Source organism: Loxodonta africana, chromosome 2, assembly GCF_030014295.1.
Source record: "Loxodonta africana isolate mLoxAfr1 chromosome 2, mLoxAfr1.hap2, whole genome shotgun sequence".
Taxonomy (NCBI): Eukaryota; Metazoa; Chordata; class Mammalia; order Proboscidea; family Elephantidae; genus Loxodonta; species Loxodonta africana.
Window position 1 is genome coordinate 230599943 of NC_087343.1, and position 27710 is coordinate 230627652.

Genomic DNA, 27710 nt, shown 5'->3' on the forward strand with positions numbered 1-27710 from the left:
GAGCACTGAAGGAGAAAAACTGCCAGCCAAAGATCATATATCCAGCAAAACTCTCTCTGAAATATAAAGGCGAAATTAAGATATTTACAGATAAACACAAGCTTAGAGAATTTGCAGAAACCAAACCAAAGCTACAAGAAATACTGAAGGAAATTGGTCAGAAAACCAATAATATCAGATACCGGCACAACACAAGGTCACAGAACAGAACATCCTGCTACCTACTCAAATAGGGAAATCACAAAAACAGATTAAGATTAATTAAAAAAAAAAATGCTCAAAACAGGTAATCATTGAAGTCAATATGTAAAAGATCACAATAATCAAAAAGAGGGACTAAATACAGGTGGCATAGAACTGCCATATGGAGAGTGATACAAGGCGATATAGGACAATACAAGTTAGGCTTTTACTTAGAAAAATAGGGGTAAATATTAAGGTAACCACAAAGAGGTATAACAACTCCATAACTCAAAATAAAAGCCAAGAAAAACGTAACGACTCAACAAACATAAAGTCAAATACTATGAAAATGAGGATCTCACAATTTACAAAGAAAAACGTCTCAGCATGAAAAAAAAGTGGAAAAATGAAATTATCAACAACACACATAAAAAGGCATCAAAATGACAACACTAAACACTTATCTATAACTACGCTGAATGTAAATGGACTAAATGCACCAATAAAGACACAGAGAGTCTCGAACTGGATAAAGAAACACGATCCGTCTATATGCTGCCTACAAGAGACACACCTTAGACTTAGAGACACAAACAAACTAAAACTCAAAGGATGGAAAAAAATATATCAAGCAAATAATAAGCAAAAAAGAAAAGGAGTAGCAATATTAATTTCTGACAAAATAGACTTTAAACTTAAATCCACCACAAAGGATAAAGAAGGACACTACAAAATGATAAAAGGGACAATTGATCAGGAAGATATAACCATATTAAATATTTATGCACCCAGTGACAGGGCTGCAAGATACATAAATCAAATTTTAACAGAACTGAAAAGTGAGATAGACACCTCCACAATTATAGTAGGAGACTTCAACACACCACTTTCGGAGAAGGACAGGACATCCAGTAAGAAGCTCAATAGAGACACGGAAGACCTAATTACAACAATCAACCAACTTGACCTCATTGACTTATACAGAACTCTCCACCCAACTGCTGCAAAGTATACTTTTTTTTCTAGCGCACATGGAACATTCTCTAGAATAGACCACATATTAGGTCATAAAACAAACCTTTGCAAAATCCAAAACATCGAAATACTACAAAGCATCTTCTCAGACCACAAGGCAATAAAACTAGAAATCAATAACAGAAAAACTAGGGAAAAGAAATCAAATACTTGGAAACTGAACAATACCCTCCTGAAAAAAGACTGGGTTATAGAAGACATCAAGGAGGGAATAAGGAAATTCATAGAATGCAATGAGAATGAAAATACTTCCTATCAAAACCTCTGGGACACAGCAAAAGCAGTGCTCAGACACCAATTTATATCAATAAATGCACACATACAAAAAGAAGAAAGAGCCAAAAGCAGAGAACTGTCCCTACAACTTGAACAAATAGAAAGTGAGCAACAAAAGAACCCATCAGGCACCAGAAGAAAACAAATAATAAAAATTAGAGCTGAACTAAATGAGTTAGAGAACAGAAAAACAATTGAAAGAATTCACAAAGCCAAAAGCTGGTTCTTTGAAAAAATTAACAAAATTGATAAACTATTGGCTAGACTGACTAAAGAAATACAAGAGAGGAAACAAATAACCCGAATAAGAAATGAGAAGGGCCACATCACAACAGACCCAACTGAAATTAAAAGAATCATATCAGATTATTACGAAAAATTGTACTCTAACAAATTTGCAAACCTAGAAGAAATGGATGAATTCCTGGAAAAACACTACCTACCTAAACTAACACATTCAGAAGTAGAACAACTAAATAGACCCATAATAAAAAAAGAGATTGAAACGGTAATCAAAAAACTCCCAACAAAAAAAAAACCCTGGCCCGGATGGCTATGCTGCAAAGTTCTACCAAACTTTCAGAGAAGAGATAACACCACTACTACTAAAGGTATTTCAAAGCACAGAAAATGACGGAATACTACCCGAGTCATTCTATGAAGCCACCATCTCCCTGATACCAAAACCAGGTAAAGACATCACAAAAAAAGAAAATTACAGACCTATATCCCTCATGAACATAGATGCAAAAATTCTCAACAAAATTCTAGCCAATAGAATTCAACAACATATCAAAAAAATAATTCACCACGACCAAGTGGGATTTATACCAGGTATGCAAGGCTGGTTTAATATCAGAAAAACCATTAATGTAATCCACCATATAAATAAAACAAAAGACAAAAACCACATGATCTTATCAATTGATGCAGAAAAGGCATTTGACAAAGTCCAACACCCATTTATGATAAAAACTCTCACCAAAATAGGAATTGAAGGAAAATTCCTCAACATAATAAAGGGCATCTATGCAAAGCCAACAGCCAACATCACTCTAAATGGAGAGACCCTGAAAGCATTTCCCTCGAGAACGGGAACCAGGCAAGGATGCCCTTTATCACCGCTCTTATTCAACATTGTGCTAGAGGTCCTAGGCAGAGCAATTAGACTAGACAAAGAAATAAACGGCATCCGGATTGGCAAAGAGGAAGTAAAATTATCTCTTATTTGCAGATGACATGATCTTATACACAGAAAACCCCAAGGAATCCTCCAGAAAACTACTAAAACTAATAGAAGAGTTTGGAAGAGTCTCAGGTTATAAGATAAACATCCAAAAATCACTTGGATTCCTCAACATCAACAAAAAGAACATCAAAGAGGAAATCACCAAATCAATACCATTCACAGTAGCCCCCAAGAAGATAAAATACTTAGGAATAAATCTTACCAAGGATGTAAAAGACCTGTACAAAGAAAACTACAAAGTACTACTGCAAGAAACTAAAAAGGACATACTTAAGTGGAAAAACACACCTTGCTCATGGATAGGAAGACTTAACATAGTAAAAATGTCTATTCTACCAAAAGCCATCTATACATACAATGCACTTCCGATCCAAATTCCAATGTCATTTTTTAAAGTGATAGAGAAACAAATCACCAACTTCATATGGAAGGGAAAGAAGCCTCGGATAAGCAAAATATTACTGAAAAAGAAGAAGAAAGTGGGAGGCCTCACTCTACCTGATTTCACAACCTATTATACAGCCACAGTAGTCAAAACAGCCTGGTACTGGTACAACAACAGACACATAGACCAGTGGAACAGAAATGAGAACCCAGATATAAATCCATCTACATATGAGCAGCTGATATTTGACAAAGGCCCAGTGTCAGTTAATTGGGGAAAAGATAGTCTTTTTAACAAATGGTGCTGGCATAACTGGATATCCATTTGCAAAAAAATGAAACAGGACCCATACCTCACACCACGCACAAAAACTAACTCCAAGTGGATCAAAGACCTAAACATAAAGACGAAAACGATAAAGATCATGGAAGAAAAAATAGGAACAACCTTAGGAGCCCTAATACAAGGCATAAACAGAATACAAAATATTACCAAAAATGACGAAGAGAAACCTGATAACTGGGAGCGCCTAAAAACCAAACACCTACGCTCATCTAATGACTTCACCAAAAGAGTAAAAAGACCACCTACAGACTGGGAAAGAATTTTCAGCTATGACATCTCCGACCAGCGCCTGATCTCTAAAATCTATATGATTCTGTCAAAACTCAACCACAAAAAGACAAACAACCCAATCAAGAAGTGGGCAAAGGTGATGAACACACACTTCACTAAAGAAGATATTCAGACAGCCAACAGATACATGAGAAAATGCTCTCCATCATTAGCCATTAGAGAAATGCAAATTAAAACTACGATGAGATTCCATCTCACTCCAACAAGGCTGGCATTAATCCAAAAAACACAAAATAATAAATGTCGGAGAGGCTGCGGAGAGATTGGCACTCTTATACACTGCTGGTGGGGTTGTAAAATGGTACAACCACTTTGGAAATCTATCTGGCATTATCTTAAACTGTTAGAAATAGAACTACCATACAACCCAGAAATCCCACTCCTTTGAATATATCCTAGAGAAATAAGAGCCTTCACACAAACAGATATATGCACACCCATGTTTATTGCAGCTCTGTTTACAATAGCAAAAAGCTGGAAGCAACCAAGGTGTCCATCAACGGATGAATGGGTAAATAAATTGTGGTATATTCACACAATGGAATACTACGCATCGATAAAGAACAGTGACGAATCTGTGAAACATTTCATAACATGGAGGAACCTGGAAGGCATTATGCTGAGCGAAATCAGTCAGAGGCAAGAGGACAAATATTGTATAAGACCACTATTATAAGATCTTGAGAAATAGTATAAACTGAGAAGAACACATACTTTTGTGGTTACGAGGGGGGAGGGAGGAAGGGTGGGAGAGGGTTTTTTACTGATTAATTAGTAGATAAGAACTGCTTTAGGTGAAGGGAAGGACAATACTCAATACATGGAAGGTCAGCTCAACCGGACTGGACCAAAAGCAAAGAAGTTTCCGGGATAAAATGAATGCTTCAAAGGTCAGCGGAGCAAGGGCGGGGGTTTGGGGACCATTGTTTAAGGGGACTTCTAAGTCAATTGGCAAAATAATTCTATTATGAAAACATTCTGCATCCCACTTTGAAATATGGCGTCTGGGGTCTTAAATGCTAACAAGCGGCCAACTAAGATGCATCAATTGGTCTCAACCCACCTGGATCAAAGGAGAATGAAGAACACCAAGGTCACACGATAACTAAGAGCCCAAGAGACAGAAAGGGCCACATGGACCAGAGACCTACATCATCCTGAGACCAGAAGAACTAGTTGGTGCCCGGCCACAATCGATGACTGCCCTGACAGGGAGCACAACAGAGAACCCCTGAGGGAACAGGAGATCAGTGGGATGCAGACCCCAAATTCTCACAAAAAGACCATACTTAATGGTCTGACTGAGACTAGAGGAATCCCAGCGGTCATGGTCCCCAAACCTTCTGTTGGCCCAGCACAGGAACCATTCCCGATGACAACTCATCAGACATGGAAGGGACTGGACAGTGGGTAGGAGAGAGATGCTGAAGAAGAGTGAGCTAATGATATCAGGTGGACACTTGAGACTGTGTTGGCATCTCCTGTCTGGAGGGGGGATGGGAGGATAGAGAGAGTGGGAAGCTGGCAAAATTGTCACGAAAGGAGAGACTGGAAGGGCTGATTCATTAGGGGGAGAGCAAGTGGGAGTACGGAGTAAGGTGTATATAAACTTATATGTGACAGTCTGACTTGATTTGTAAACGTTCACTTGAAGCTCAATAAAAGTTAATATAAAAAAAAAATTTACATAGCAACCGCTAATGCCAAAGATAAAGGAAATGAAGGTTTTTACCAATTTCTGCAGTCTGAAATTGATCAAACACGCAATCAAGACTCATTGATAATCACTAGTGATTGGAATGTGAAAGCTGGGAATGAAGGATTGGTAGTTGGAAAGTAATAGCCTTGGTGATAGAAATGATGCCAGAGATTGCATAATAGAATTTTGCAAGACCAATGACTTCTTCATTGCAAATACTTTTTTCAAGAACGTAAGCTTCAACTATACACGTGGACCTTGCCAATGGAATACACAGGAATCAAATCGACTACATCTGAGGAAAGAGATGATGGAGAAGCTCCATATCATCAGTCAGAACAAGGCCAGGGACCGACTGCAGAACAGACCATCAATTGCTCATATGCAAGTGCAAGTTGAAGCTGAAGAAAACGAAACCAAGTCCATGAGAGCCAAAGTATGACCTTGAGCATATCCCACCTGAATTTAGAAACTATCTCAAGAATAGATTTGACACGCTAACACTAATGATCAAAGACCAGATGAGTTGTGGGATGACATCAAGGACATCATACTGGAAGAAAGCAAAAGGTCCTTAAAAAGGAAGAAAAGACCAAAATAAATGTCAGAAGAGACTCTGAAATTTGCCCTTGAACACAGACCAGCTTAACAGAAGTAAAGAAATGAAGTAAAAGACCAGAGCAGATTTCTGATGGTTGCACAACAATTACCCAGGCTTTCATTGAGTTTAGGAATCAATCCAAGGTAAAAAGCGTAGGGTCTTTTTAGTTAATTTCTGAGCCTGCATCTTGCCCTGGCATACATGTGCCCGTCTCAATTCCCCAATATACATAGTGCTTTTGAAGGCCTTAATTTCTGAAAGAAACTCTCTCCCCGCTTCTCCTTCCAGTCTTTAGATGCCTACTTTATACCTTAATAACACTTTTTTAGCACCACATGGCTACATGTGGTTACAGCCTTAGGTTGTGGCCCCCTGCCACTCTACCCGGCAGGAGCTCCAAGACGAGCCAAACTGAGACACATGCGTTGTGTCAGTCCTTCATGTAGCCCCCATACATGTTATAACAGATATACAGTAATTTGAGAATAAAGTCTGCTCTGCTCACTCTGGAGCCAGAGACCAGGCTCCCTCCCTGGGAGTGTGTGCCTCTGCAGCTTTAAGAGAGCACTGACCTGGGGAGGAGATGGGGTGAGGCTCAGAGAAAAACAAAGCTTTCCTACCATTTTGACATTGTGTTTTCTTGATTCATGTTTGCTTAATTGCTATACCCCTTTCTGACAAAGTTAGTTCTGCCAGTTTCTGCTTGGCTTGTGTGTGGGGTGTGGGGGGGTGGGGGAGTGGAACAGGAGTGTGGCGCTGTTCACACCACCAGCTTGCTCCAGATTTTCCGAGGAAGCATCTTATTGTTGATTCTGTTTGCCACTTAACAGAGGCAAAGCACAAACTTAGAACAAGTGAGGGATGATTACATGGGGACAAGGTTAGGAGGAGGGTGAGAGGAGGAGACAGAGAGAGAAGAGAGAAGGTCTGTAAAAGCTGGAAGATATATACGGAACAGTGGCGACACCTAAGGAGTGAGACTGAGCAGGAGATGATAATTGGGAATTTTACTTTTGCCTCCTACATTTTGGTTCTGTTAGAAACATTTTGCAATGCAATAATCTAAGGCAACTGCAGAGATGAGGAAGAGGAATGGAGATATGAGGTCTCAGCTCAAACATCAGCTCTTCAGAAGAGCTGCCCTGACATGTGTCCAAACCAAATTAGGCCCCCAATTCTAGGGCTCACAGCAGCTGCACTTCTCCTTCAAACACGGTTTCCAGTAAGAATCAATCACTTATACAATTATTTATTCTGATTGTCTGTATCTAAGAAGGCGGCACATAGTAAATAATAATAAAAAAAAAGCGCCCCATAAATATTTTTGGAATAAGTGATGGAATGAATGAAGTCAAATTAATGCAACCTGCCCTTTAGTCAGATGTCACAGTGGGTGAAGGCTGCTCTGCTCACGTTTCTGAGAGGCCACGAATCTAAAGACAGGAAAGGTGTGTGTGGGGAAGGATGTGTGTTTATTACTGTTTGTGCATGCTATAAGGAGCCTTGGCTGCTAATGGAAAGGTCAGTGGTTCAAACTCATCAGCTACTCTGTGGGAGAAAAGACCTGGCAATCTGCTTCCATAAAGATTTCAGCCTAGGAAACCCTATGAGGCAGTTTACATATAGGGTCCTATAGGAGTGCTATGAGTCAGAATCAACTCTATGGTACACAACAACAATAGGCATATCATGCATAGCCTTCTTTAAGTCATGAATCACGATTCCAGAGATCAGGATACTGTGTGTCCTTGCAAGAGGGGGTTGTCTGTTGGGCGATATCTGTGATGTGTAACAGAACCCGGGTTAGGAATTTTAGAGAATTGTATACTATCTTCTCTGGTGATGTTGGAGACCATATACCCTAGGCCACATTGTCTCTGCAGGGGAAAGCCCTTATATAGGTGATTTCCACACACAATGAGAAATCCTATATTTCCCAAAGCCAAGGTTAAGGTAGGCCCCCTGACCCAACGATTAGATGACAAGTGGGCGCCTCTCCCCCCGAATCTAGTCATCTGGGCATCAGCACATCCCCAGTCCCCATGGTGTTCAGTGAAGTTCCATCCAATCGCATCGTATGAACAGTACACATTTTGGTGCAGGTGATACAGAAGGGTCTTCCTCTTAGCAGCACGACTGAACAAAATATTGCCGTTGCCAGACCAGGTTAATCCAGCCTTGATGTCCATCCAGGCAATTGCGTCGGGCTCTGCCCAAGGGGAACACTCGTGGGGTTCCATAATCTGGTTGTACAGTGAGCAGTTTCCCCATTGTGCCAACTATAGGAACCAGTCAGTGTACAGTAGACCACCAGGTCATATTCTGCAAGTTCATCTGCCTTTGTGATAACATTACACTCAGACTCAAAAATACTGTCTTCAGAGTCAAACCATATCGTTTGGTTACAATAGCCACCTGGAACCTTCTGCAAATTCAGTCCAGTTCTATTTAGGTTTTTACCACAGAGGGAGAAGTTTCTCTCCAAGGTTGGGGCAGTCTTTACAGGTAGTCCTTGTGCTTCAAAAGATGTTTCCCCTGAGTAATGGAGCCTACCATATTCCTCTACAGAATGAGCTCCTCAAGACACCAGGTAATATATCCAGTTGGTGGGCGTGGTCCACCATGTTGACAGATCAGCTGGTATGTTGTGGAGAGATGACTTGTCATCTCAGTTCAAACGCTGACAGAGCCAGTCAGCAGTTGGTCTAGTTGGTAAGTAGATCTAGCAAAAACCTTTATCACTGGGGCCCGTGGGTGAGGGCCTTATCCATCACTATGAGGTAGTCTGGGGAGAGAGAGAGAGAGACAACATCATCAATCCCCCTTCCCTACAACTTGCCCTACGCCGATGCCGGTGCACCTCACGTGCAGCCACCACTTGTCTGTCAGTGGGGACTTGCATGTTGCTATGCTTTTGCCCTATGACCTGAGATAAAAGGTTACCTAGTATAGCTACCCAGCCTGCCTGTCCAAGTTCTGAGGCAACAACTTCTGCAGGGGGCATTGCTCCTGTTGCTTGATTCAGACCTTTTGGCCCCGATCGTTCAACCTGGGGAAAGAAGTCACGTCCTAAACAAATTTGACATAGCCTGTGATGTCACCTACCTGTACTGAGTGGTTGGAGATCCTGGTCATGACCAGAGGAAGCCCAATGCCTTGGCATTCTGTCGCTCTCTTCCCCATCCCTCTGGGGTCCCACAGGAAAGGGGCACATGAGGGTAGCATTGCCTCCAGGTTTGAATCAGGAGACCCTGTTGGTGGTGCCACTGTAGCCTAAGCCACAAAATACCCCTGGGGTCTGCACCTGAAATGGCCCAACAGGCCCCACCCATAAGCACATGCACACCTCCTTGCCATGGGTCACCATGTCTACTCCCAAATCTAACAATGCCATCAGCTTCCTCTTGCCTCTAGAAGAGCCTGGGATGATGGTCACTTGGGCCCCAACATCTAGTCCCATAAATGTCTAAATTCTCATGGTTCTCTCTCTAGCTTACAGGGGCATAGGGCTGCTGGTCCTCAGAGGGAACATGAAAACCTTGGCCCCATCCCTAATCATTCTTTTTAAAGGGAGTAAGGTCAGAGTGGAGACAGTGGTTGTTCAGTGGTAGAACCCTTGCCTTCCATGCAGGAGACCAGGGTTTGATTCCTGGCCAATGCACCTCAGCGCAACCATGAGACTTGCATGTCGCTATGATGCTGAATATGTTTCAGTAGAGCTTCCACACCAGGACGGACTAGGGAAAAAAGCCTAGCACTCTACTTGCAAAAGTCAGCTAATGAATACCCTGTGGATCACAATGCTACAAACTGTAACCAATCATGGGGATGGCACGGTCCAGAGCAGTGTTTTGTTCCATTGTAAATGGGGTTACCATGAGTCAGGGGCAGAATTGAGGGCAGCCAACAACCAAGTTGGGGTACATGTGAGGAGGATCATCCTCTTTGTCCTTGTGGAGGTCTTTTGTATGTATCCCATCAACTTCTGTCTTATCTATCCCATTTCAGCAACCATAACTACATAGCTTTGAGGATTGGACACACTCCCGCCTCCTTCTGACCCTTCAGGCAAGGTTTCCTGTTGCTGGGTTTCCATCCTTCAGGGCCTTTGTTGGTAGAAATGGCTGATACCACTTTGCCACTTTCACCCCAAAGCGGGATGTTGCAATGCAGTTTCTCCACTGCTGTTCCCACTGTCATGCCAGAAGACAAAACAAGGACAAGGAATATTCCACTGGGAGGAACCTGGTTCATGAAAATATATGGGTGGGTGGAATGGAGAAAGAAAGGATATGTGCTCCAAGTAGTGCTTGGTTTGAAGTGGCAAAGGCTTTGAGGATGATGGCAATAGGGTTGCAAAGAAGGTACACCAACACCAGTTTCCCACAGGGGAACCCTGACCTCCTCGAATACTACCTTCTTCTGATGCCGTCCGTGATCCCCTCCAGTACCACCTGTCCCTGGGGCCTCCCCTGCCCTCTCCAGTACCACCTCCCCCTGGGGCCTCCCCTGCCCCTGCATGGGAACCGGCAGACTATCTGCCCTAGCACTCCTCATCTGACTTTGTGCTCTGTTCTTGCTGTAACACTTACCACCCTCTGACACACTATATAATTTATTTATTTGTTAATGGTCTGTCTCTCTCCACAGAGCAAGGTTTTTGTCTCTTTTGTTCCCTATATCCCAAGTGCCTAGAAGAAGACCTCGCACCTAGTAGGTGTTTTCTGGAGACACTGTGGAGGTTTAATGACTAGATACATGCTGTGCGAGCTGTGTACAGATAAAAGGATCTTACAGTTAAGTTTGGGGGTGGGTGATTCCTTGCGAAGTAAGGAATCTGAGTCTATGGAGAGGTTAACTGTAGGGCATGCTGAATTTGTGGAACTTATAGAATTCAAGAAGCTGCTAGAGATATGACCTAAGAGAGGAAATGCTGATGCTGGGGCTGTGATTTTCAAAGGTGCTGGTTTGTCCAACCTCTCCTCTCTTCTGTCCTTCCACACACTTACGGAGCACCCCATCTGCAAGGAACTGTGTTCTGCAAGAACTGTGTTCTACAAGATAGACAAATTCCTGCCCCCACAGCCCATGCATTCTAGGGATCTGGTATAAATTCCTATCTCCTCTAAGAGGTCAGAATATTAATAGCTTGAAGAAGGCTATCAGTAAAGAAATCTGTCTCAATATTTCCCCAAATTAATTTTCTTGGAAAAAAAATTTTAAATAATACCTATACGCATAAGGAACACACCTAACCACAGATGACAGGTCTTGATGAGACTGAACCCCAGAGACTGAACCCATGGGAGCCGATCAACTTACCAGATGGACGGGTAGGTAGAGATGGCAAAAAGGAACTCTGGGGCAAGCAGTGATGGGCATTAGATGAAGAGGAAGCGGGAGAGAAGCAGAGACAGAAGAGGCGAATTCATCAGAGTTATGCAGAGATGCCCCACAGGAGCTTAGAATCCATCATGAGGGGGTCAGTGGAGAGTTTTCAGTAGTTACATAAAAGTAATGTGAGTTGAAACCTGATTGTCATGGTTTACAAAATAAGGAAGTGAGTCTTGAGAAAATAGAAGTAAATAATATTGTCTAGTTTTTCAGAAAACTTGCTGAAAGGTAGGCAGTGGTAGGGATGCCCTCAAAGCCACCTGCGCTTTTTATTACTTTATAGGCCAAATTCTTGCAGCTCCAGGCATTGCAGAATCTGGGAGGACAGTTGAGCTCCATCCAGCAGAAACTCTACAGGAAGTCCATTCAGCAGACCTAGGGCCATTGACTGTTTTAAGTCAAGCTCTCGTCTGAAATGCCACGTGATGGTGTGATAACAGAAGACAGAGATAATATGTATTGAGCTAGTAATGTGTACATATCAAAGTAGGGTCTCTCAAAGAAATAAAATTCCCAGTTCTTGGGTGTATAGATGTAATTACACACAAACACACACACAGATATATCATATTTATATATATTGATACCACAAAGGGCCCTGAGATCTCTATAGGGCAATATGTAACTAATGGCTGATGAGACCAATACCTGAAACTAGAGTTCATAGATTGAAAAAAATAATCTCAGGGTATCACATTTAGGGAAGGTTTTGTGAAACAGCCATATATTTGATTGTTGAGACTGGGGGCAAGAAAATCTCATCACTTTTCCCTCCTCAATATGTAACATTGAAAGCCCTGCCTCTAATGGGAAATTATTATAACCCACGTTGACCTGCAGTGCATCATGGCTTGAGGAACTTCCTATGTCTGAGAACTGTTTGTTACTTCTTGTTTCTAAGCTTCCTTGAGCCTGAGTCTTCCCATTTCCCAAGTCCCTTAACTGCCAACCAGTCACCCATGGCCTTGCACGCACGGCCTTGTGCAGACAAAACGGTGACACGCCCCTGCCCTTAGGAACTTGTGGGTAACCCCAAGGACAAAGACGTAAGTGATCCAGTTTCTCAGAATTACATGCTCTGTGATTGGAGGACAACAATCTAAGATGCCGTCAACTCTAACATGGTTCTGTGCCAAGACGTCATCATTTGTAAGATGCACCCTGTTTTAGACACGTTAAATTGTGAAAAGATGTGCAACTCAGTATTGATGAAGGTACAGTATTATGCTAAAGGGTAAGAGTTGGATGGAGAAGGCTCCCTTGTGTGGGGCAGTCATGAGCAAAGAAGTAGAACCATGGGGTCAGCATGCCAGGGGGCAGGAATGCACACTCAATGTCCACCATCTTGTTTTAAAATATGTTTCGTCCACTTAGGTCTCACACAGAAGCTGATCACACTTAGTAGGGTGATTGGAGAAGATAGTCCTCTAGCTGGGTGGCCATATCCTGAGCCAAAAATTGGGGTCTGATTCTCAAGGAAGAAAGCAAGAATGGCTGTTGGGGGGCAGCTAGTGGTGTCTATCACAGCAGGTAACTTGACAGGAAGGGGCTGAAATCAGGCTTCACCCACCAGGATCTGTGCTCACTGTCCACCTGCCAATAGGTGAGACTTCAGCATGAGGGAAGAAAAATACTAGAGGGCCTTCACAAGAGGGACAGGGAGGGACAAAAAACTGCTCACCTACCGGTTTAATACGTTTAATGTTTAAATTCAATTAACCTGGTTTATAGGTATGGAGCCCTGGTGGCGCAGTGGTTAATAGCTCGGCTGTTAACCAAAAGGTCGGCAGTTGGAATCTACCAGCCGCTCCTCGGAAACCCTATGGGTCGTTTCTACTCTGTGCTGTCGGGTCACTGTGAGTTGGAATTGACTCCACCGCAACGGGTTTGGTTTTTTGGTTTATAGGCGTGAAGGGAATAACTACAGTAACTGTATCAGTGCATAAGCATTTTATGAAGGCCTTTTTACATAACTATGTTTACTAAATTTAAAGATGCTAATTGTTAATGAGGAGTCCCTGGGTGGCGTAAATGGTTAAGCGCTTTGACTACTAGCTGAAAGGCTGGCAGCTCAAAACGCACCCAGAAGCACCTCAGGAGAAATGCCTAGTTGTCTACTTCCAAAAAGTCACAGTCTTGAAACCCTACGGAGCAGTTCCGCTCCACACTCACGGGATCGCTGAGTCAGACTCGACTCAGAGGCAACTGAAGACGACAGTTGTTAATGAACAGTCTCAGCTCCATCGCCTCTTGTCACAGAAAGGAGAAACAGTGTGGATTGAATTGCGTCCCCAAAAAATATGTGTTAAAATTCTAACCCCTATACTTGTAAATGGAGTCCCTGGGTGATGCAAACAGTTAACACGGTCGGGTGCTCACCAAAAGGCTGGAGGTTTCGAGTCCACCGCGAGGCACCTCAGAAGAAAGGCCTAATGGTCTACTTCCGAAAAATCAGCCACTGAAAGCCCTGTGGAGCACAGTTCTGCTCTGACACACACGGGGTCGCCATGAGTTGACCCCACAGCAACTGTGTTTTGATGGTGTGGTAGGCAGAAAAGAGCCCAGACTCAAACTGAATTAAAAGAGATTTTTATTGAGCCAAGACAAAGATAATAATTTGAATGAGGGATCTGCCAGTGTGCACCAGGCACAAAACCCAGCAGAATATACTGAATTACAGTCAGGGAGTCTCTACTACTACAGAAAGAAGTAAATTTAGGAAAAACTCTAATTGGTTATTCATTAATACATCATTATCAAAGATGGGATAACGGAAGCAGGGACCTTACGCTGGTAGGTTAAGAGTTTTTGTTGACTTAGTTACCATGGGGTCATAGGTTTACAGAGTTTTTGTTGACGAGTTACTGCCTAATAATATGTGTGTCTTGTTGATTAGTTACCAGTTAATTGACCACAGGGGGTTCACAGAGATCACAGGATATTTACCAGACATTCATTTCTGGAAATGTAAAGGTTACATAAAGGCTCCTTGGAAACAAACTAACAACATTGTTCTTCACAGGCAGAACTGCCCTAACCAGTTCCGTTTTCAGGTTCTACAGGTTTTCTATACAAAATGGATTTCTAGGCCTGGACCCCATCCCAGCTTCTTTTACTCTGGTCAATGCCTTATACAGTTTTAAAGTCTCTATATCAAAAAATTTTTTATATCATAAGACACAGTGGCTGCAACAATGGGCTCAAGCATAACAACGATGGTGAGCATGGCACAGGATCGGGCAGCGTTTTGTTCTGTGGTTCACAGGGTCACTATGAGTCGGAACCGACTCAACAGCATCTAACGACAACACATATCATAAGCAAGTCATCTGAGAAGCAGTCCATCCCCACAGAGGTTGAGAATAGAGAAGTCCCTGTACCTCTTCCTCGGCCCTGTTTCTAAGGTCCTCTCTCCCTCCTCCTCATCCTTCCAGTGCAGAGGGAACCACGCGTGCATATTCTGCCTTCTTCCAGGTTTAGAGCTCAAGGGAAGATAAAGAGGGAAGTCCAGGGCAGACCATTTCTGAGGTGAGGGAAGTACCCAGTGCGCTGTTAGTGGGTGTCTTAGCTATCTAGTGCCGCTATAACAGAAATACCAGAAATGGATGGCTTAAACAAAGAGAAATGTATTCTCTCACAGATTAGGAAGCTAGAAGTCCAAATTCAGGGCACCAGCTCCAGGGTAAGGCTTTTTCTGTCTGTCGGCTCTGGGGGAAGGCCTTTGTCATCAATCTTCCCTTGAGCGGGTCTAGGGTTTTCTCAGCACCGGGACCCCGGGTCCAAAAGACACGCTTCCCCCCGGTTCTTTATTCTTGGAGGTAGGAGATGCCTCTGTCTCTCTGCTCACTTCTCTTTTATGTCTCAAAAGGGATTTACTCAAGATACAACCTAATCCTGTAGATTGAGTCCTGCCTCATTAACATAACTTCCTCTAATCCTGCCTCATTAACATCAGAGAGGTAGGATTTACAGCACAGAGGAAAATCACATCAGATGACAAACTGGTAGACAGTCACACAATACAAGAAATCATGGCCTAACCAAGTTGACACACATTTTTGGGGGACACAATCCAATCCCTAACAGTGGGGCTGGACCAGTCCAGGACCAGCAGGTTCATTATGTTCAGGGCACAGGCCCTGAGCAGCAGAAGTTTCGACACCCTGTTGCTAGGGCTGAGCTCACCATGACCAGAGCAGGCACAATGGGGAAGCCAAAGGCCTGGGTCATCAGGACCAGGGGTGGCCTCCACGGTGACTGATGGTCAGTTTGATGTGTCATCTTAGCTAACATTCAATCCCCAAGTATTTGATCAGTCACTCGTCTCTGTGTTGCTGTGAAGGTATTCTGTAGATGTAATGAAAGCCCATAATCAGTTGACTTAATTAAGTAAGGGAGATTAACCTCAATAACCTGGTGTGCCTGATCCAATCAGCTGAACAGCTTTAAGAACAGAACTGAGGTTTCTCTGGGAAGAAAAAATTCCACCCATGGACTACAGCTTCAGCTCCTACCTCAGTTTCTAGCCTGTCACCTGCCCTACAGATTTTGGACTTGGCTAGCCAGTCCCCACAATTGCATGAGAGTCAATCTCCCACAACAAATCTCTGAATATATATCTCCTACTGGCTGTTTCTTGAATGGAACTCTTACTGATACAGTGGCACAGACGCTGGGAAGATCCACCTCCCTGGCAAACAGCCACAGGGGACCTCACCAAGAGGAAAAACTCTTCAGATCAGCTGGTATGATGTGGAGAGATGACTTGTCATCTCATTTCAAACGCTGACAGACCCAGCCAGCAGTAGGTCTAGTTGGTAAGTAGATCTAGCAAAAACCTTTATCACGGGGGCCCATGGGTGAGGGCCTTATCCATCACTGTGAGGTAGCCTGGGAAGACAGAGAGACAACATTATCAATCCCCCTCCCCTACGACTTGCCCTACGCCAATGCCAGTGTACCTCGTGCAGCCACCACTTGTCTGTCAGTGGGGACTTGCATGTTGCTATGCTTTTGCCCTATGACCTGAGATAAAAGGTTACCTGGTATAGCTACCCAGCCTGCCTGTCCAAGTCCTGAGGCAACAACTTCTGCGGGGGGCATTTCTCCTGTTGCTTGATGCAGACCTTTTGGCCCCAATAGTCCAACCTGGGGAAAGAAGTCACGTCCTAAACAAGTTTGACATAGCCTGTGATGTCACCTACCTGTACTGCTGTCGAGTCGATTCCGACTCATAGCGACCCTATGGGGCAGAGTAGAACTGCCCCATAGAGTTTCCAAGGAGCGCCTGGTGGATTCGAACTACTGAGCTTTTGGTTAGGAGCCGTAGCACTTAACCACTATGCTACCAGGGTTTCCTCATTTATATATATAAACATATAAATATACATATATACACATACATATTAAGACGTATATACATGTATGTATATGTTGTTGTTGTTAGGTACTGTCGAGTCAGTTCCGACTCATAGTGACCGTATAGGACAGAGCAGAACTGCCCCATAGGGTTTCCAAGGAGCGGCTGGTCTGCACTGCTGACCTTTTGATTAACAGCTGAGCTCTTAACCACTATGCCACTAGGGCTTGGTATGTACACACACACACACACACACACACATATACACACTCATGTCTCAGTGGTTTTGCTCCTCTGGAGAACCCAGATGAAGACACTGGGCTTGGCACAGCCTTCCTTGGTGGCTCCAACTTCTCTCATGTTTTCCATTTTCTCCTTCTCAGTCCCTCTTTTCCTTCTCCCTTCCAAAAATTACTTAGACCCGCAGCAGCAATGCCAGTGAAGGCTACCAATTTTCCCTGCCTCTGCCCTTTTGAGAATGGTGGACAACAGCATCAGGCAGCTCAGGAACTCCATCCATTCCCAGAAGGGGCACTACAGGTCCTGAGAGGTTAGACGACCTTCTCACTCACACTCCTTTCTCCTTCCTGGCATAACCAGCGTGTGAACCTTCCTCTGAATTCTGGAACTTCAGAGTGACTGGAAGTGATGAGACTATGTTTTTGCAGGAGGTAAGCAGGAAGGACGGAAAATCCTTGTATTTTTTTTTTTTCCCTCTGTGTTTCAAAACACCCTTGAGTTTCAGCATTGCTCTGAGGGAGATGTACCCTGATGTTGGAGGAATGTTGCCTCTTGTCATCAAAACGGGCTCATGACAGGTCCTTCGGCCTTCTGAGTGTTGACATGCAGGCTCACACCCGTCATCATCCAAAGACATAACAGTATCTGGCAGGAATTTCTTTTTTTAAAGAAGAAAAAACGGGGGTCAGCTTGTATAAGAGATTAAAGCATGATTAAGCAGAACTGAAAAGCTGCATTTATTGGAGGCTTATCTTATGATGATAAAGGAGAGTTGGCTTTACTGACATGGGGCTTCGTCACAGCTGTGAAGGAGGGTCAACTCCTAGGAGGAGACATGAGGAGAAACACCCACATCAACGTCAACGTCTTTAACTGATGGGGCTTGGAATACAGTGAATCATGGAATCTTGGTTTGAAAAAGGTCATTGTCCTTGAAAATAGATAGAAGTTCACAGTCACATGTATCAACTTCGGTCTAAGAGACACGTAAAATTCCCCATCTTCCCTTCTAACTCAAAAGCCATGTAGGGCAGATGACCTTCCATTTGCGGCAGCTCTTGTATGGTTGACAAGGTAGCGGTTATGCCAGAGACTAGAGCAGTTACTCCTGAACGTGTAGAGCTTCTCTAGAAGCTTCACGGAACGTGGTTTGTCCCCTTTTTATATCCCTGTCTTAGTTATCCAGTGCTGCTATAACAGCAGTACCACAAGGGGGTGGCTTTAACAAACAGAAATGTATTTTCTCACAGTTTAGGAGGCTAGAAGTCCAAATTCAGAGTGCTGTCTCTAGGGGAAGGCTTTCTCTCTGTGTCCACTCTGGGGGAAGGTCCTTGTCTCTTTTCAGCTGCTGTTCCTCCATTCCTTGGAGATCTTCATGTGGCCTGGCATCGATCTTCCCCATCTGGGCTTCTTTGCTTCGGTGCCTCATCTGTTCTTTTTATATTCAAAGGTTATTGGCTTAAGATACACTCTACACTGATATGATCTCATTAACATAACAAAGAAAACCTGTTCCCAAATGGGATTACATCCACAAGTATAAAAACCAAGCCAAATCCACTGACATCCAGTTGATTCTGACTCACAGCAACTTTATAGGACAGAGTTGAACTGCCCCATAGGGTTTCCAGGGAGTGGCTGGTGGATTCAAACTGCTGACCTTTTGGTCTGCAGCCAAGCTCTTAACCACTGAGCCACCCAAGCTCTTTCATAAGAATAAAGGTTAGGATTTACAACACGTATTTTTGGGTGACACAGTTTAATCCATAACAGCCCCTAACCCTGTTCCGGTACTAGTACTTACAAAAATAAATGACTAAAATCCCAAGTTTTGCCCCTTCAGGAAGTTCTAGGGTTGGCCAGGCAGAGAGGCATGCCCAAAGCCTGGGCAATCCAGGGGCTCCCGGGAACGGCTCCCTACAGGAAGCAACCTGGATGAGGTGCCCAGAGTGGATGGGTCTGAGTTAAAAAGGTGGGAGAGGGGCCGAGCAGGATGCCATTGTAGGAGTGATTTCAGAGCTGGAGGGCACGTCGTTGACACCTGAGACTTCCAAACTTTAGATTTGTCCCGGGTCACTGCAGGCTGGCCAGCCTCGTGTGCACAGAAAAGTGGTGCAGTTTTAACTTGAAAGCAAAAAAGATCAGGCTAGTACAGTCTAGAAAAATCAAACAAACAAGGTAAAGGATTCCAATTTATAACGTGTCCATTTTGCAGTGAGGTACACTGGGGCCAGACATCATGTCTGAAGCATTCGTTCTGTTCCCTAATTCAGCAATCACTTTTTAAGCAGCTACAACGCATGTCAGCACAGTCAAGAGATTAAACAGAGGTGAATAAGATGGGGTCTTCAAGAAACCATTGTTCAGGAAATTTAATCAAGAGCAGTAATATATAAGAAAAAAAAAAAAACGAGTGTAAGATGGTGTGACTGGAGAGAACAAGGTTAGCGTATATCCATGTTCACTTTCAGGGTGCTGACGATATTAGGTATGTTGTTTCGCTCCATCTTAGTTATACAGTGGTTTTGTTCAAAAACACCACAGGTAGGGGGCTTTAACGAGCAGAAATTTGTTTCCTCACCGTTTAAGAGGTTAGAAGCTCGAATTCAGCTCTGTCTGCCCTGGGGGAAAATCTTTGTCTCAGCTTCTGTTCCTCAGTTCCCTGGCAGTCTCCTGTGGCATCATCTTTCCTCCATTTGGGCTTGTTTGGCACTGTGCCTAATCTGTTCTTTTTATGTCAAAAATCATTAGGTTTAAGGCACACACGATACTGATACAGCCTTATTGGCATAAAGAAAACCCTATTCCCAAATAGGACCGCCTCCACAAGTATAGGGGTTAGGATTCTAACATATATTTGGGGGTATCACGGACTGACTTATGTCCCCCCAAAATGTTAACAATTTCACTGGGCCATGATTCCCAGTATTGTGTGGTTGTCCTCCATTTTGTGATCGTAATTTTATGTTGAGAGGACTAGGGTGGGATTGTAACATCCTTACCAGGTCACCTGATCCAATGTAAAGGGAGTTTCCCTGGGGTGTGGTCTGCACCACCTTTTATCTTACAAGAGATAAGAGGAAACGGAAGCAGGCAGAGAGTTGGGGGCCACCAAGAAAGCAGTGCCGGGAGCAGAGCACGTCCTTTGGACCCGGGGTCCCTGCATGGAGAAGCTCCTAATCTGGGGGAACACCGATGAGAGAAAGCCTTCGCCTGGAGCTGATGCCCTAAATTTGGACTTCCAGCCTACTTTACTGTGAGGAAATAAACTTCTCTTTGTTAAAGCACCCACTTGTGGTATTTCTGTTACAGCAGCACTAGATGACTAAAACCGGGGGGGGGGGTACACAATTCAATCCACAGCCGACTCCCTTAAGTGTATTCATAACCCTAGTTAGCTATCCTGACTTTGGGTTCAGAAAATATAAGCATACTAAGTGCCATCTACTCTTCACTCTAATGGCACAGAGTTCTTTATTTTCTTCCCTTTCCCACTGCTTTCTTTATGTTTTATATTTTAATAAAAATGACAAATTAGGACTGAAGGGGATGGTTTTTAGGGGGAAAAATTTTCTGACATTTAAAAGTTTTCTCTTTACAAATTCTTGATTCAATTCCTATAATATTACAAGTTTAATTTGTCATTTAAAGCTTTCATTTTCTGAGAAATGACTGACTTTACAAATGATGGTCATGAACCAGTTTCCCTTCACAGGAGTCAGCAGGACCAGAGGGCTCCCAGGAAGGGGTGGGTGAGCTGGAGCATAAGGCCTGACAAATACAACTTCCCAGAAAGGAATCTGCATTCCAAGTGGAAGTGAGCTCATCTCAGAATGAGAAAAATCAAACTTTCTAAGAGGTGTTTGAAAATAGAATATGCTGCCTCCTGAGGTCAGAGCTCTGTGTGAGCAGAGGCCATGGAAAAGAGAATGCAGTTCGGGGTCCCCAAGACCACCCTCAGGTCCAGTGATTTGCTACAAGAACTCAGAACTCAGCAGAAAGTTACACACATGGTTATGGTTTATTATAGCGAAAGGACAGAATGAGATCAGCAAAGGTGCAAGAAGCAGAGGGCAGGGCCCAGGAGAGTCCAGGTGCCAGCTTCCAGCTGTCCCCCCCGCCCCCCCAGGGGTGTCATACAGACAGTACTTCCTTCTCTCCTGGGACAACGTGCACAGAGTATTGTCAACAATGGAAGCTCACCCAAGGCTTGGTGCCCAGAGTTCAGACACCACATAATCCCTCCAGATGGCAACTGATACGCGTGACCCCAGTCTCCCACCATAAATCACGCTGTTAGTATAGACTATTTGGTGTCGCCCAAGGCCTCCAGGTAAACAAAGACACTCTTAACAGGCAACATATTCCAAGGGCTTAAAGGTTACCTCCTGGGAGCCAGGGGCAAAGAGCCATACCTTTCTTTGAGCAAGGTTAATCTTCTAGCACAGAGGTGAAGGCGTGGTTCCTTGTATGTCTCTTCCTACTGTAGGGTTCCCTTTTGCTACCTGAAGTATATACTAACTGTATTTACAAATACAGTCATTCATACCTGAGAGAGGACTCTTAGAGGTCATCACAACCCCGGGGGTTTCAGTGGAAGTGGTGAGAACCCATGAGGGTATGTTGCTTCACCATTCACTGGGGGGCGCTGAGTGACCTGCAGCCAGCACCACACCCGATAAATGAGCAGGACAACACTACACAGCAGACTTGTTCCTGACATCCATTTAGGGCAGAACCCTGCTTAGAACGATCTGAGCCCCAGCTGTTCTACATATACAAACACAGAATGTTTTTGTGGCTTTTATAAGGAACGCAATTACTGGTTAATTGAGGAAAGACTGTTGTTTCATTTAGCTTGGAATGCGACGGAGAATTATTCATCGTTCCAGAAAAGCACCTCAGGGAGGGTAGCGCTGCCTGTGGCATTTACAACCTCAGTGCTTCTGTCCTCAGCCAGGGCTTTGTGGCTACAGTTCACACACACACAGAGCTCACAGTTGTGGCTCAGTAATTCTCACAGGCAGTTCTTTCTTTCTGATGGCTCCAGTACGCCTCCTGGCACAGCTGCGACCAAGCAAACATATGGGAAGACACTATTCTACTACTGAACACTTCCTTGTTATTTTTTCTTTATATTATAGGCAGGGCTCATGATGATTTTTTGTTTGTTTATGGGGAGGATTTGTTATCTATAATTTTCATTTTTGATAGTAAAGGGGGACATGAAATCCTTGTTAAGAAAAGGGGCACTGGGACTGACAAGCCTCCCACCATTCACGCAGCCCCCGCCCCACACTGCACCCTCTCTCTCCAGTATCACTGACAGGTGAGGGTCCAACCTTCCAGGGCTGGGGCAGCTCAGGCCTTCCTGTATCTGACGACAGCTAACAAGTCCCCAAACCTTCTCTTCTCCTGGTTAAACAACCCAGGTCTGCAGCCATTCCTCTCTCCTCCGGTTGCCTTCCTCTGAAAAACTCTGCTTTCCATGTTCCTCTCGGAATGTGGACATAGAATGGAACACAGCCCTGTGGAGGGGCCCTGGCCGGTGTATCCTGTGGTAGCTGGTTCCTGTTCTCTGCACTGAGATTGCCTTAACTCTGCGGGCGTTACCATGACACCAGGACTCATCATCCACTTGCCCCACCCTCCCTGAGCCCACCCACTCAGGATGCCCACCTCAGCCACCCAACACCACCCGTGACGGGGGTAGGCTGACACCCCGATCCGTATGTGAGTCCATGGTGCTCCCTCAACCGAGAGTAGAAGTACCAGAAAAGAGAAGAAATGGAGTTATCTGCAGCAAAGAGCTGTGAAGAATTAGCAATCCACCACATGGGGAGACCCAGCTGGTCAGATCCCCTAACTTCTTCCTCCAGCATGCATCTCCTTCTTGGGCTGCTCTGAGCTCAGGGGTTCAGCTGTGAAGGAAGACCCAGGTCTAAGGCAGGGGCACCTCCAAACACAAACAGAGGGGGCCTCAACGAGCCCCTCAGAGGCTTCTCTCCATTAGCAGAGGGGGTATCCTTGGCCTCGTTCCCTTGCCTCGGACAGACGGTCAGACGGGTCTGACACCAGGATGGTGTGATGAAGATGGGCCGCAGGGGCCCAGAGAAGCAAGCCCGAGGCAAGGTGTAGATGTGGGATTCTTCATTCACGTTGTAGAAAGAAAGCTCCCCAGCCTCATAGTCTAGGAAAACCCCAACCCGAGGGTGGGGCGTTTTCTGGGGGCTGAAGACACCTGCAGGAAAAAGGTCCCCCTTGCTCCAGAACCCATAGCCAGAGGTCCAGGTGGGAGAGTTCTTTCTGTCGGCGTCCTCTTTACACACCCCAATGAGCCATCTTCCTCTGTCTCTCACCTCCACTTCCCAGTAGTGCCTCCCAGCAGACAGCTGCTCGGAGCCCAGCACGCTCGGGAAGACCCCGAACAGCCCCTCTGCACCAGGCTGGCCATTCCAGGGCCGGGTCTGCAACACGGACCTCTGGTCCTCAGACAGGGTGAGGCAGGGGTGTGCGCTCTTGGGGTCCAGGGTCACCACCACTGCGGATTACACACAGGAAAAGTTGGACACAATGGTCAGCACACAGTAAGCGCTCAATAAATGTGGGCCTTTTATTATTGGAGCTACTTACTGAGGGAGGCTTCTTCCCAAATTGAGGGGAGGACAGTACCCCAAATGGGCAGGAAAGGGTTCTCGTTCCCCCTGCTCTGGGCTCACCCTGCCATCTGTAAAGCTGTACTTATATCTTGGCCTTTCAAAGGCTGGTCATCTTGGAAAAGACGGTGGCTGACTAAGAACTCTAGACTTCTGAGCCCTGGAGAATGGACATGCTTTGGTACCACATCCACAGGTCTACGGAAGAGGCCACAGGGGTCGCCTGGCAACCAGAGCTGACACTGGAGTGACAGGACAAGATGGACAGGATTTTGGAACCGGCAGTGGGAGGGGACAGTCAGGAGAGTAAGGTGGGATTTCCACGGGCGGGGGGTGTGGAGAGAATAGAGAGTGAGGGCTGGAACTGCGAGTGCTCAGGCCAGGAGTGCTGGTGGGAGGGGGTCACCCCTGAAAACTGAGGAAGCGGTAAAGAAAACAGGAGTTAGTTCAGTAGAGAGACCCTGGGTTGTGAGGACAAAACAAAAGGCGTGGAGAATAAACAGAGTTCGCTTTTTTTTTTTTTTTCCAACACCTCCGTAAGTTATAAAGTTTTCAAAATAAAAACCTTGGAAAAGAACAAGATGCCACTGGGGCTGGCCATCAAGAGGGCCACTAAAGTCTTCAGGAGCCATTTCCAGAGGTGCCATGGGGACAGGAACAAAGTCTGCCCCAGGGTCACCACCCTGGCAGGGCCTTCCCCCACCCCGTGAGTGGTCCCCCATCTAACAACCTGATGCTTCTCCTCAGAGTACACACACAAAGAGCTACCTGTCCATGTGTTCACTGTCTGCGTCAACTACGACCCCACAAACTGTCTACCACTCTGTCTAGGGTGCTAGTCTAGTGCTGGGCATATAATAACTATATGATGAGTGAATTGTGACTGTGCGCTTAATAATTACATAATGAAGGCCTTAAAGCTAATGCCCCCCTGTCCCTACTTTTTAATTCCAACTGTTGCCATCATCTCTGAGCCAGGAAGCTCCATGACATTGATTATGTCTGGCTAGAGCTGGATGGGGACAAAACAGCAGGATGAAGTGCTACACAGAAGGGGGAAATGAAAGGAGGAAAAAAAGGGCTTCCTTGGACCCTAAACCTTGGAAGATGGCCTCCATCTAAGGTCAAGGCTGGGATCTTTGGGAAATGTTCCTTAGAGACTCACTGCACAGAGAGGACCGGCTAGCTGGCCCTGGCATCACAGCATCTGAGACCTCTCAGGTCCCAAAATACACCCTTGTTATCTGCCATCAAGTGGACTCCGACTCATGGTGACTGCATGTGTGCAGAACAGAGCTGCTCCACAGGGTTTTCAAGGCCTGTCTTCCTCGGTGCCTCTGTGGGGGTTCAAACCCCTAACTTTTCAGTTAGTAGATGAGTGCTTAGCTGTTTCTGCCACCCAAGGCCTCCTAAAATACAGCCCACGCAGCCTCTTACCCTGGAATCTCCGCAGGGTCTCCACCAGCCCTGGAACTTTGCACACAGTCTTTAGCTCCATGGAAATGGCCTTTGGGGTCTGAAGCTCCAGACGTTTAATCCTAGAAGAAGGACATGGCTTGTTACCACTTTGGCCAGCAAGATCCAGGGACCACGTGGTTTACAAAGAGCACCCTTTGGCTCCTACGGAAAACATACCTGCTCAGAATCTCTCCTATACCCTGTGGAGAAGACAAAAACGCTGGGTTAGCGGAGAGAATGGTCAGTTCCATCACCACCACTCTCCTGACCTCAAGATCACTGAGAGCTTCTGCAGAGACCTCCCGATCTGGGCCTTGCCAACCTTCCTCTGCAGGCTGACCCCCCACCAGCCTCCAGGGGCTCCCTTTCCTCCCCTTCAAAGTCAGATGTCTTGTACAACTTGTCCATTCTCATCTCTGTGTCCTCCACCACCCACTCATACCTTGACCTACTCCAGCCTGACTTCCTTCCTCTCTGCTCAACCTAAACAGCTCTTGCTGTGGTCACTGATGGTCTCCATGTTGTAAACTGAGTGGTGGTTTTCAGTCTGTATCTTTCTGGACCATGCAGTGATGCCTCAGGGCCCTCTCTGCCCTCACAACACTTTTCCTTAATGGCTGCTGGTTCTCCTCCAGCCTCTCCTGGCTACTCCTCAGCGCCTTTTGTAGGATCCTTTACTCAGCCCTAACCTGGTGGCCTTCCTCAGGTCCACTGAGCTCTCCCCCAGAGCAATCCCACCCAAGCCCACAGCTTCAGTTAACATCTATAGTGACATGATTCACAAAAGCACGTCTCCAGCTGTGCGTTAAAGGGTTCTTGCTGTTAGCTGCCACCACATCGACTCAGGCCGATCCCACGTGTGCAGAGTAGGACTGCTCTGTGCCACCAGGTCGACTCAGGCCGAGCCCATGCGTGCAGAGTAGGACTGCTCTGTGCCACCACGTCGACTCAGGCCGATCCCATGCGTACAGAGTAGAACTGCTCTGTGCCACCACGTCGACTCAGGCCGAGCCCACGCGTGCAGAGTAGGACTGCTCTGTGCCACCACGTCAACTCAGGCCAAGCCCATGTGTGCAGAGTAGGACTGCTCTGTGCCACCACGTCGACTCAGGCCGAGCCCACGCATGCAGAGTAGGACTGCTCTGTGCCACCACGTCGACTCAGGCCAAGCCCATGCGTGCAGAGTAGGACTGCTCTGTGCCACCACGTCGACTCAGGCCGATCCCATGTGTGCAGAGTAGAACTGCTCTGTACGGTTTTCAAGGCTGTGACCTTTCAGAAGCAATCGCCAGGCCTTTCTTCTGAGGTGCCTCTGGGCGGGTTCAAACCGCCAACCTTTCCGTTAGTAGCCGAATGCTTAACCGTTTGCATCATGCAGGCAACAAAAAATTATTTAGATTCTTATGTAAAAGTAATTCTTCCAAAAACAGTTTAGGGAATCACACAGAATCACCCACAAATAAAGTCTGAATCATATGAAATACTGGGAAAGTAGCTGCCACAGCTTTCGCTATTTTGTTCTACCACACCAAGTTCGGAGTTGGGGTCACGGGTGGCTGGGAGTCTCCACTCTGGGCCTGCCACATGCAGGGAGGGGCATGGCCACCGGGCAAGAGCACAGAGCTGCCTCTGCCTGTGATACACCGTCCCACCACCTGAGATGGGCCCTGGGAGGGCTCTGGAGCCAGAGGAGGAGGGCACAGCCAGAAAACAACTGACCACAGTCAGTCCAGGCATCTCCTTTCTAGGTCCATAGGGAAGCTCTTCTCCCATCCTCCTTCCCATGTAAGTCAGGGAAGAAGGATAGCTGGAACCACGAAGGTACTACCTGCCCAAGGCTGCAGCCCAGCCTCTCCCACCTCTCCTTCATCCTCCCACCCCCTGCCCACGGTGGAAGTGTCACCTGGAGCAGCCCCAGGGCAGGGCGCTCAGTGCGCCCCTCCAGCTCGGAGATGAGTTCCTCCACAGAGCGGCCCTGCGCAGCCAGAGTGCTCTCCTCCTGCCTCAGCACCTCCACCACGGCGGCCTCCTCCTCCTCCAGCTCCCGCAGGACCCGCAGCTCCTCCTCAGCCAGCAGCTGCCGGAACTTCTCGAACTCGGCCACTGTCCTCTGCTTCCTCTCCTGCACCTTCACCTGGGGGTGAGGGAAGAATCAGGCCACAGCAGGGGCATGGGGTACCTACAGACAGGCCCTCACCAACAGAAAACACTTCTCTGAACCTGCTGGAAGAGCCGATGGTTAAATTTTCAGGAATTCTGCCGGTTGGCTGTGAAACAACCATTATTAGAAATTAAATCAGTTAAACTTGTTGTCAGCTGCCATCGCACCGATTCCCGCTTGTGGCTGCCCCATCTGTGCAGAGCAGAGCTGCTCTGTAGAGTTTTCATGGCTGTGAGCTTTTGGAGGAGCCCCGGTGGTGCAGTGGACACAGATCATCAGGCTTGTCCTCCAAGGCGCCTCTGGGTGGGTTCCAACAGCCAACCTCTCAGCTACTAGTCAAGTGCTTAACCGCCAGCGCCACCCAGGAACTCCTTACTG

At 45.8% G+C, this 27710-nt stretch overlaps 1 protein-coding gene across 14 annotated transcripts in view; it reads right to left on the reverse strand.

Moving 5' to 3' along the window:
* Nucleotides 1-4276: 4276 nt before the first annotated feature.
* LOC100660920 (E3 ubiquitin-protein ligase TRIM11-like) overlaps nucleotides 4277-27710 on the reverse strand; it is a 50498-nt gene continuing 27064 nt past the window's right edge. The window contains exons 3-10 of one of the 14 annotated variants that reach the window (XR_010321092.1): nucleotides 27075-27305; nucleotides 25349-25371; nucleotides 25151-25251; nucleotides 23417-23598; nucleotides 17585-17715; nucleotides 16501-16606; nucleotides 16176-16348; nucleotides 9008-15805 (exon numbers count right to left, since the gene is read on the reverse strand). Coding sequence is in view for 11 of the 14 variants with exons in the window: in XM_064279655.1 (XP_064135725.1) it covers nucleotides 22967-23598; nucleotides 25151-25251; nucleotides 25349-25371; nucleotides 27075-27305 (987 nt within the window). In the remaining 3 variants the exon portion in view is untranslated. The other 13 variants (XM_064279657.1, XM_023540342.2, XR_010321090.1 and 10 more) reach the window with 13 other exon arrangements.